The sequence below is a fragment of the Salmo salar genome, chromosome ssa17, assembly GCF_905237065.1.
Source record: "Salmo salar chromosome ssa17, Ssal_v3.1, whole genome shotgun sequence".
NCBI classification, from domain to species: Eukaryota; Metazoa; Chordata; class Actinopteri; order Salmoniformes; family Salmonidae; genus Salmo; species Salmo salar.
In genome coordinates this window covers 71,157,343-71,169,440 of record NC_059458.1, presented here as the reverse complement: position 1 = coordinate 71,169,440, position 12,098 = coordinate 71,157,343, and the positions used below count along the sequence as shown (strand labels likewise).

The 12,098-nt window shown below is 49.3% G+C and overlaps 1 protein-coding gene across 1 annotated transcript in view; it reads left to right on the top strand.

Annotated features, from left to right (window-relative positions):
• Positions 1-12,098, top strand: part of LOC106609610 (exocyst complex component 4) — an 816,839-nt gene that overhangs the window by 43,001 nt on the left and 761,740 nt on the right. Inside the window, exons 5-6 of the mRNA XM_045700059.1 lie at positions 2,219-2,328; positions 11,340-11,586. Of these exons, the coding sequence (XP_045556015.1) occupies positions 2,219-2,328; positions 11,340-11,586 (357 nt within the window). The remainder of the gene's footprint in view (positions 1-2,218; positions 2,329-11,339; positions 11,587-12,098) is intronic.

Below are 12,098 nucleotides of genomic sequence, written 5' to 3'. Positions count from 1 at the left end.
ACAGGGCTACACTCAACACTGTCTGGAGGTACAGGGCTACACTCAACACTGTCTGGAGGTACAGGGCTACACTCAACACTGTCTGGAGGTACAGGTCAGGGCTACACTCAACACTGTCTGGAGGTACAGGGCTACACTCAACACTGTCTGGAGGTACAGGGCTACACTCAACACTGTCTGGAGGTACAGGGCTACACTCAACACTGTCTGGAGGTACAGGGCTACACTCAACACTGTCTGGAGGTACAGGTCAGGGCTACACTCAACACTGTCTGGAGGTACAGGGCTACACTCAACACTGTCTGGAGGTACAGGGCTACACTCAACACTGTCTGGAGGTACAGGCAGGGCTACACTCAACACTGTCTGGAGGTACAGGTCAGGGCTACACTCAACACTGTCTGGAGGTACAGGTCAGGGCTACACTTAACACTGTCTGGAGGTACAGGGCTACACTCAACACTGTCTGGAGGTACAGGGCTACACTCAACACTGTCTGGAGGTACAGGGCTACACTTAACACTGTGTGGAGGTACAGGGCTACACTTAACACTGTGTGGAGGTACAGGGCTACACTTAACACTGTGTGGAGGTACAGGGCTACACTTAACACTGTGTGGAGGTACAGGTCAGGGCTACACTCAACACTGTGTGGAGGTACAGGTCAGGGCTACACTCAACACTGTGTGGAGGTACAGGTCAGGGCTCCACTCAACACTGTGTGGAGGTACAGGGCTACACTTAACACTGTGTGGAGGTACAGGGCTACACTTAACACTGTGTGGAGGTACAGGGCTCCACTCAACACTGTGTGGTGGTACAGGGCTCCACTCAACACTGTGTGGTGGTACAGGGCTCCACTCAACACTGTGTGGTGGTACAGGGCTCCACTCAACACTGTGTGGTGGTACAGGGCTCCACTTAACACTGTGTGGAGGTACAGGGCTCCACTCAACACTGTGTGGTGGTACAGGGCTCCACTTAACACTGTGTGGAGGTACAGGGCTCCACTCAACACTGTGTGGTGGTACAGGGCTCCACTCAACACTGTGTGGAGGTACAGGGCTCCACTCAACACTGTGTGGAGGTACAGGGCTCCACTCAACACTGTGTGGTGGTACAGGTCAGGGCTACACTCAACACTGTGTGGTGGTACAGGGCTCCACTCAACACTGTGTGGAGGTACAGGGCTCCACTCAACACTGTGTGGTGGTACAGGGCTCCACTCAACACTGTGTGGAGGTACAGGGCTACACTCAACACTGTCTGGTGGTACAGGGCTACACTCAACACTGTGTGGAGGTACAGGGCTCCACTCAACACTGTGTGGTGGTACAGGGCTCCACTCAACACTGTGTGGTGGTACAGGGCTCCACTCAACACTGTGTGGAGGTACAGGGCTCCACTCAACACTGTGTGGAGGTACAGGGCTCCACTCAACACTGTGTGGTGGGACAGGGCTCCACTCAACACTGTGTGGAGGTACAGGGCTCCACTCAACACTGTGTGGAGGTACAGGGCTCCACTCAACACTGTGTGGTGGGACAGGGCTCCACTCAACACTGTGTGGAAGTACAGGTCAGGGCTCCACTCAACACTGTGTGGTGGTACAGGGCTCCACTCAACACTGTCTGGAGGTACAGGGCTCCACTCAACACTGTCTGGAGGTACAGGGCTACACTCAACACTGTGTGGAGGTACAGGGCTCCACTCAACACTGTGTGGTGGGACAGGGCTCCACTCAACACTGTGTGGTGGTACAGGTCAGGGCTACACTCAACACTGTATGGTGGGACAGAGCTCCACTCAACACTGTGTGGAGGTACAGGGCTCCACTCAACACTGTGTGGTGGTACAGGGCTCCACTCAACACTGTATGGTGGGACAGGGCTCCACTCAACACTGTGTGGAGGTACAGGGCTCCACTCAACACTGTGTGGTGGTACAGGGCTGACTCTGTTTGTTAATCCAGGTTGTTAACAGGTTCATTATAAAGCTCTGCTTGTCTCTCAGGTGAATGTTGTCATTGTGGGTAGCGGGGTTGGGCTCAATTCAAGTTGAAGCCAGACAATTCAGGAAGTGATTTTAATTTAACATTCTGAAATAAGTAGCTTCTACTTTTCAGTTTAGTGAGAAGTCATTGAAAATATTGAATTGTAATTTTGCAACGAGGATGATGATGATGGTGACTGATGATGCTCTTCTCAACTCTCCCCAGCTCTACAACCAAAGACACGTCCCCTCTGCCCCAGCTGGACGTCAGCAGCCTGTCCACCCCTCGCAAGCTGATGGACTCCTCCCAGTTCAGCACCCCAGGGACCACCAGCAGTAAGTAGCCTTGGTAGTCCAACACACATACATTATGCATGGCTGCATAAAGGAATGTTTTGGTGCAATTGATTGTGCTGGCCTTACTTCATTACCACCAGTAACCAGGCTTTAGGAATACTACTGGACAAGAGAGGAAGAGGGGGGTCATGGAGGGGGTGGGAGACGAGGAAGGGACGGGGACAGAGAGAGGAAGGGACGGGGACAGAGAGAGGAAGGGACGGGGACAGAGAGAGGAAGGGACGGGGACAGAGAGAGGAAGGGACGGGGACAGAGAGAGGAAGGGACGGGGACAGAGAGAGGAAGGGACGGGGACAGAGAGAGGAAGGGACGGGGACAGAGAGAGGAAGGGACGGGGACAGAGAGAGGAAGGGACGGGGACAGAGAGAGGGGGAAGAGCAGAGACTGGGACAGAGAGCGGAAGGGACGGGGACAGAAAGCGACGGGGACAGAGAGGGGGAAGAGCAGAGACTGGGACAGAGAGCGGAAGGGACGGGGACAGAAAGCGACGGGGACAGAGAGGGGGAAGAGCAGAGACTGGGACAGAGAGCGGAAGGGACGGGGACAGAAAGCGACGGGGACAGAGAGGGGGAAGAGCAGAGACTGGGACAGAGAGCGGAAGGGACGGGGACAGAAAGCGACGGGGACAGAGAGAGGGGGAAGAGCAGAGACTGGGACAGAGAGCGGAAGGGACGGGGACAGAGAGAGGGGGAAGAGCAGAGACTGGGACAGAGAGCGGAAGGGACGGGGACAGAAAGCGACGGGGACAGAGAGAGGGGGAAGAGCAGAGACTGGGACAGAGAGCGGAAGGGACGGGGACAGAGAGAGGGGGAAGTGCAGAGACTGGGACAGAGAGCGGAAGGGACGGGGACAGAAAGCGACGGGGACAGAGAGGGGGAAGAGCAGAGACTGGGACAGAGAGCGGAAGGGACGGGGACAGAAAGCGACGGGGACAGAGAGAGGGGGAAGAGCAGAGACTGGGACAGAGAGCGGAAGGGACGGGGACAGAAAGCGACGGGGACAGAGAGAGGGGAAGAGCAGAGACTGGGACAGAGAGCGGAAGGGACGGGGACAGAAAGCGACGGGGACAGAGAGAGGGGGAAGAGCAGAGACTGGGACAGAGAGCGGAAGGGACGGGGACAGAAAGCGACGGGGACAGAGAGAGGGGGAAGAGCAGAGACTGGGACAGAGAGCGGAAGGGACGGGGACAGAAAGCGACGGGGACAGAGAGAGGGGGAAGAGCAGAGACTGGGACAGAGAGCGGAAGGGACGGGGACAGAAAGCGACGGGGACAGAGAGAGGGGGAAGAGCAGAGACTGGGACAGAGAGCGGAAGGGACGGGGACAGAAAGCGACGGGGACAGAGAGAGGGGGAAGAGGAGAGACGGCGACAGAGTGAGGTGGGGAAGGATAGAGAGTCAGTGAGATTATGTGGGGAAGAAACTGGCGAGAACTGGATATTGAGTGGAAAAGAGGAAGGGAGAGGAGTTGAGATGGATAGAAAAGAGAACATGGTGTAGATGGAGAGAGATACTGTAGAGACGTGATGAGAACTATTGGACATAGTTGTCTCCTGGATAGCACAGTGGTAGAGTTGTCAGGTTAGTGTTCTACTGTCATTCCACTCTGCTGATGCTCCTAGTGATAATGAAATCATTAGCAGGGATCTGTACTGCTGCAGTTATTACATCCATTAGCATGTCATTAGAGGTGTGTACCAGAGAACGCTGCAGGCTCAACACACCTCATACATAACACTGCCTCTCACACACACTCCACTGATGGCATTTACACGCCAGCAAACACATGCGCACACACATACACACACACATACACACACACACACAGAAGCACTAACGCACGCACGCTGACATGCACACACCTTCTCCCCGCTTCCATCTATGCCTCGTATTTATTTCCACTTGCAGCACAGTACATACATCACAGCATTATTAGGCCATTATCATAATAGTACATACGTACATCACAGCATTATTAGACCATTATCATAATGCCCTAACACTGTGATGTATGTACTATTATCATAATAGTACATACATCACAGCATTATCATGACATTATCATACTAGTACACACGTCACAGAATAATTAGGGCATTATCATACTAGTACATACATCACATCATTATTAGGGCAATATTATACCAGTACATATATCACATCATTATTAAGATAGTATCATACTAGTACATACATCACAACATTATTGGGACATTATCATACTCATACATACATCAGTGCATTATCAGTCCATACTAGTGCATATATCATAGCGTTATTAGGGAATTATCATACCAGTGCAGGCATCACAGCATTATTAGGGCATTATCATACTTGTACATACACCACAGCATTATCAGCCCATACTAGTGCATACATCACAGCGTTATTAGGGCATTATCATACCAGTACATACATCACATCATTATTACGCATTATCATACTCGTACATACACCACAGCATTATCAGCCCATACTAGTGCATACATCACAGCGTTATTAGGACATTATCATACCAGTATATACATCACAGCATTATCAGGGCATTATCATACTCGTACATACACCACAGCATTATCAGGGCGTTATCATACTAGTACATACGTTTTCATAACATCATAATCAGCTGCCACCCCTCCATATCTCCCATTAGTCACCATGTATTCCTGTCAGCACAGTGGGGTGGATAACATTCATTATGCTCATAGGCCACAGTGGAACAGTTACCTCTGGTAATACAGCGTCTACAGGGGAGTTTGTTATAGTGTGGTGATTACATTCCCTGGCTGTGGAGTTTGTTATAGTGTGTTGATTACATTCCCTGGCTGTGGAGTTTGTTATAGTGTGGTGATTACATTCCCTGGCTGTGGAGTTTGTTATAGTGTGTTGATAACATTCCCTGGCTGTGGAGTTTGTTATTTGTGTTGATGACATTCCCTGTCTGTGGAGTTTGTTATAGTGTGTTGATAACATTCCCTGGCTGTGGAGTTTGTTATAGTGTTGATAACATTCCCTGGCTGTGGAGTTTGTTATAGTGTGTTGATAACATTCCCTGGCTGTGGAGTTTGTTATAGTGTGGTGATTACATTCCCTGGCTGTGGAGTTTGTTATAGTGTGTTGATAACATTCCCTGGCTGTGGAGTTTGTTATTTGTGTTGATGACATTCCCTGGCTGTGGAGTTTGTTATAGTGTGTTGATAACATTCCCTGGCTGTGGAGTTTGTTATTTGTGTTGATGACATTCCCTGGCTGTGGAGTTTGTTATAGTGTTGATGACATTCCCTGGCTGTGGAGTTTGTTATAGTGTGGTGATAACATTCCCTGTCTGTGGAGTTTGTTATAGTGTGTTGATGACATTCCCTGGCTGTGGAGTTTGTTATAGTGTGTTGATAACATTCCCTGGCTGTGGAGTTTGTTATAGTGTGTTGATAACATTCCCTGGCTGTGGAGTTTGTTATAGTGTGGTGATGACATTCCCTGGCTGTGGAGTTTGTTATAGTTTGGTGATTACATTCCCTGGCTGTGGAGTTTGTTATAGTGTGTTCATAACATTCCCTGGCTGTGGAGTTTGTTATAGTGTGGTGATGACATTCCCTGGCTGTGGAGTTTGTTATAGTGTGGTGATGACATTCCCTGGCTGTGGAGTTTGTTATAGTGTGTTGATGACATTCCCTGGCTGTGGAGTTTGTTATAGTGTGGTGATGACATTCCCTGGCTGTGGAGTTTGTTATAGTGTGTTGATAACATTCCCTGGCTGTGGAGTTTGTTATAGTGTGTTGATAACATTCCCTGGCTGTGGAGTTTGTTATAGTGTGTTGATGACATTCCCTGGCTGTGGAGTTTGTTATAGTGTGTTGATAACATTCCCTGGTTGTGGAGTTTGTTATAGTGTGGTGATTACATTCCCTGGCTGTGGAGTTTGTTATAGTGTGTTCATAACATTCCCTGGCTGTGGAGTTTGTTATAGTGTGGTGATAACATTCCCTGGCTGTGGAGTTTGTTATAGTGTGTTGATGACATTCCCTGGCTGTGGAGTTTGTTATAGTTTGGTGATTACATTCCCTGGCTGTGGAGTTTGTTATAGTGTGGTGATAACATTCCCTGGTTGTGGAGTTTGTTATAGTGTGTTGATGACATTCCCTGGCTGTGGAGTTTGTTATAGTGTGGTGATTACATTCCCTGGCTGTGGAGTTTGTTATAGTGTTGATGACATTCCCTGGCTGTGGAGTTTGTTATAGTGTGTTGATAACATTCCCTGGCTGTGGAGTTTGTTATAGTGTGTTGATAACATTCCCTGGCTGTGGAGTTTGTTATAGTGTTGATGACATTCCCTGGCTGTGGAGTTTGTTATAGTGTGTTGATAACATTCCCTGGCTGTGGAGTTTGTTATAGTGTGTTGATAACATTCCCTGGCTGTGGAGTTTGTTATAGTGTGTTGATGACATTCCCTGGTTGTGGAGTTTGTTATAGTGTGGTGATTACATTCCCTGGCTGTGGAGTTTGTTATAGTGTGTTGATAACATTCCCTGGCTGTGGAGTTTGTTATAGTGTGTTGATAACATTCCCTGGCTGTGGAGTTTGTTATAGTGTGGTGATAACATTCCCTGGCTGTGGAGTTTGTTATAGTGTGGTGATAACATTCCCTGGCTGTGGAGTTTGTTATAGTGTGGTGATAACATTCCCTGGCTGTGGAGTTTGTTATAGTGTTGATAACATTCCCTGGCTGTGGAGTTTGTTATAGTGTGGTGATTACATTCCCTGGCTGTGGAGTTTGTTATAGTGTGGTGATGACATTCCCTGGCTGTGGAGTTTGTTATAGTGTGTTGATGACATTCCCTGGCTGTGGAGTTTGTTATAGTGTGGTGATAACATTCCCTGGCTGTGGAGTTTGTTATAGTGTGGTGATTACATTCCCTGGCTGTGGAGTTTGTTATAGTGTGGTGATTACATTCCCTGGCTGTGGAGTTTGTTATAGTGTGTTGATAACATTCCCTGGCTGTGGAGTTTATAGTGTGTTGATGACATTCCCTGGCTGTGGAGTTTGTTATAGTGTGTTGATAACATTCCCTGGCTGTGGAGTTTGTTATAGTGTGTTGATAACATTCCCTGGCTGTGGAGTTTGTTATAGTGTGTTGATAACATTCCCTGGCTGTGGAGTTTGTTATAGTGTGGTGATTACATTCCCTGGCTGTGGAGTTTGTTATAGTGTGGTGATTACATTCCCTGGCTGTGGAGTTTGTTATAGTGTGTTGATAACATTCCCTGGCTGTGGAGTTTGTTATAGTGTGGTGATTACATTCCCTGGCTGTGGAGTTTGTTATAGTGTGGTGATGACATTCCCTGGCTGTGGAGTTTGTTATAGTGTGGTGATGACATTCCCTGGCTGTGGAGTTTGTTATAGTGTGTTGATGACATTCCCTGGCTGTGGAGTTTGTTATAGTGTGTTGATGACATTCCCTGGCTGTGGAGTTTGTTATAGTGTGTTGATGACATTCCCTGGCTGTGGAGTTTGTTATAGTGTGTTGATGACATTCCCTGGCTGTGGAGTTTGTTATAGTGTGTTGATGACATTCCCTGGCTGTGGAGTTTGTTATAGTGTGTTGATGACATTCCCTGGTTGTGGAGTTTGTTATAGTGTTGATGACATTCCCTGGCTGTGGAGTTTGTTATAGTGTGTTGATTACATTCCCTGGTTGTGGAGTTTGTTATAGTGTGTTGATAACATTCCCTGGCTGTGGAGTTTGTTATAGTGTGGTGATGACATTCCCTGGCTGTGGAGTTTGTTATAGTGTGTTGATGACATTCCCTGGCTGTGGAGTTTGTTATAGTGTGTTGATGACATTCCCTGGCTGTGGAGTTTGTTATAGTGTGGTGATGACATTCCCTGGCTGTGGAGTTTGTTATAGTGTGGTGATGACATTCCCTGGCTGTGGAGTTTGTTATAGTTTGGTGATTACATTCCCTGGCTGTGGAGTTTGTTATAGTGTGTTGATAACATTCCCTGTCTGTGGAGTTTGTTATAGTGTGTTGATGACATTCCCTGGCTGTGGAGTTTGTTATAGTGTGTTGATAACATTCCCTGGCTGTGGAGTTTGTTATAGTGTGTTGATGACATTCCCTGGCTGTGGAGTTTGTTATAGTGTGTTGATGACATTCCCTGGCTGTGGAGTTTGTTATAGTGTGTTGATAACATTCCCTGGCTGTGGAGTTTGTTATAGTGTGTTGATGACATTCCCTGGCTGTGGAGTTTGTTATAGTGTGGTGATTACATTCCCTGGCTGTGGAGTTTGTTATAGTGTGTTGATAACATTCCCTGGCTGTGGAGTTTGTTATAGTCTGTTGATAACATTCCCTGGCTGTGGAGTTTATAGTGTGTTGATAACATTCCCTGGTTGTGGAGCTGCGAAAACACAAACAAGATAATTAAGATACCCAAGGCGGCAGGTATCCTAGTGGTTACAGCTTTGGACCAGTAACCGAAAGGTTGCAAGATAGAATCCCTGAGCTGACAAGGTAAAAATCTGTTGTTCTGCCCCTGGACAAGGCAGTTAACCCACTGTTCCTAGGCCGTCATTGTAAATAAGAATTTGCTCTTAACTGACTTGTTAAATAAAGGTAAAATAAAAAGAAAAGCTTATCTCTGGTCTAGGTATTTTTTCTTGATCTAGGTTCTCTCACGTTTGTTTGAATGCATGCCTAAACCCTCCTTCCCTGTCAGGTGTGCCCCGGTCCCTGGTCAGCTAGCCACCCTACTGCTAGCTGCAGGTGTACTGTGTCTGTTACAGCTCCATAGCCCCTCCTCCGTACCTCTTTCTCTATGCCATTACCAGACCCCCACTCTTCCTCGCCCCACTAACCTCTGTCCCTATGCCATTACCAGACCCCCACTCTTCCTCTCCCCACTAACCTCTGTCCCTATGCCATTACCAGACCCCCACTCTTCCTCTCCCCACTAACCTCTGTCCCTATGCCATTACCAGACCCCCACTCTTCCTCGCCCCACTAACCTCTGTCCCTATGCCATTACCAGACCCCCACTCTTCCTCTCCCCACTAACCTCTGTCCCTATGCCATTACCAGACCCCCCACTCTTCCTCTCCCCACTAACCTCTGTCCCTATGCCATTACCAGACCCCCCACTCTTCCTCTCCCCACTAACCTCTGTCCCTATGCCATTACCAGACCCCCCACTCTTCCTCTCCCCACTAACCTCTGTCCCTATGCCATTACCAGACCCCCACTAACCTCTGTCCCTATGCCATTACCAGACCCCCACTAACCTCTGTCCCTATGCCATTACCAGACCCCCACTCTTCCTCTCCCCACTAACCTCTGTCCCTATGCCATTACCAGACCCCCACTCTTCCTCTCCCCACTAACCTCTGTCCCTATGCCATTACCAGACCCCCACTCTTCCTCCCCCACTAACCTCTGTCCCTATGCCATTACCAGACCCCCACTCTTCCTCACCCCACTAACCTCTGTCCCTATGCCATTACCAGACCCCCACTCTTCCTCACCCCACTAACCTCTGTCCCTATGCCATTACCAGACCCCCACTAACCTCTGTCCCTATGCCATTACCAGACCCCCACTAACCTCTGTCCCTATGCCATTACCAGACCCCCACTAACCTCTGTCCCTATGCTATTACCAGACCCCCACTAACCTCTATCCTTATGCCATTACCAGACCACCGCTCTTCCTCTCCCCACTAACCTCTGTCCCTATGCCATTACCAGACCCCCACTCTTCCTCACCCCACTAACCTCTGTCCCTATGCCATTACCAGACCCCCCACTCTTCCTCACCCCACTAACCTCTGTCCCTATGCCATTACCAGACCCCCACTAACCTTAGTCCCTATGCCATTACCAGACCCCCACTCTTCCTCGCCCCACTAACCTCTGTCCCTATGCCATTACCAGACCCCCACTAACCTCTGTCTATATGCCAGCTACACCCCCAATACAGTCGCAATGCCAGCCTTAGAAAAACCTAACCCCTCCCCATACCCCTGTCCTTCTGCCAATCTACCCTCTACCAACCCCCTGTCTCCACCTCTGAGCCTACCATCCAACTGATCACTCTCTCCCCTATAATTGCTGCTGTTTGTGGGGGAATCAGTTGACTAACTCAGGTAGAGAGAGAGAGAAGCCTCTTAATTCACACCCAGGGCCTAAGTCATTTCCCTGCGCTAACTGCACTTCCCTCTCGCATTATTATGGCAAAACGCAAGCAATTAGCCGGCGCCGCGTGCTAAGTGCCATGTGCCACGATGACGACGGCATAACTCTCCAGCTTTTGTCGACAACGCTGCTTCGTCTAATGGCCTCAGCGCACATCATTTAGTAGCTGGTAATTGTAGTTATTATGACGTGAAAAAAATAGTCGCTGGCAGGAGAAATAAAGTCTATTAACGTCACATAAACATTAACTCTCTTAACGTACCCCGCTTACAACGCTTTGAAGGGAAAACGGAGGCTGTTTCATCAGATTGGAATTAGAACGTAGCCCTGCTGTTACTCTCAATTTAGCAAGCTAATGCGGCGAGGTCTGAGAGAGGGAGAGAGGGAGAGAGGGAGAGAGGGAGGGGGTTGAGGTGCTGATCAGGGAGGTAAAGGTGAAGAAGTGTTGTGGGGATGTTTTCATTTGATCCAAACACTCACAAGTTTGTGATGAAGAGGTGAAAGCCTAGTAGTGAGTGGTGAGCTGTACGGGGTTGTTATGGTGATGATAATACTACTGTATGGCATTAAGAGGAGAGAGATGACAGTAGGACTAGGATGATGTTTATGAAGATGGATGGTGATGGTTACAACTATAACAACTCATTCTTTCATGTGTGTCTCTAGGAAGTTTCATGAGTATGATGGCTTTCAAATAGTACCACATCCTGTAGCTCTAGTATCTCTCTCTCCCTCGTCACTTCCCATGTTTTCTATCTATCCATCTCTACTTCTCTCTCACTCTGTGTCACTCCCTCTTTCAGTGCGTGAGCTGCAGGCGCACCACGAGGCCCGCGAGGACCCTGACGTGCACCCGGAGGAGAACACCCAAGAGTTCATGGGCGTCCTCATCAAAGGCCTGGCCAAGCTCAAGAAGATCCCGGAGGCTGTCAAGGCCATCATGGAGCGCCTGGAGCCTGAGCTGAAGCAGATACTGAAGAGATCCACTACCCAGATAGCTGATCACGCCTACCAGAGAGGAGAGAACCTAGCCACAGAGAGCCAGCCCAGGTAGGGAGGGGTGGAGGGATGGAGGGAAGGTGGTAGGAGTGGATGGTGGGATGACAGACCATGCCTACCAGAGAGGAGAGAACCTAGCCACAGAGAGCCAGCCCAGGTAGGGAGGGGTGGAGGGATGGAGGGATGGAGGTAGGAGTGGATGGTGGGATGACAGACCATGCCTACCAGAGAGGAGAGAACCTAGCCACAGAGAGCCAGCCCAGGTAGGGAGGGGTGGAGGGATGGAGGGAAGGTGGTAGGAGTGGATGGTGGGATGACAGACCATGCCTACCAGAGAGGAGAGAACCTAGCCACAGAGAGCCAGCCCAGGTAGGGAGGGGTGGAGGGATGGAGGTAGGAGTGGATGGTGGGATGACAGACCATGCCTACCAGAGAGGAGAGAACCTAGCCACAGAGAGCCAGCCCAGGTAGGGAGGGGTGGAGGGATGGAGGGATGGAGGTAGGAGTGGATGGTGGGATGACAGACCATGCCTACCAGAGAGGAGAGAACCTAGCCACAGAGA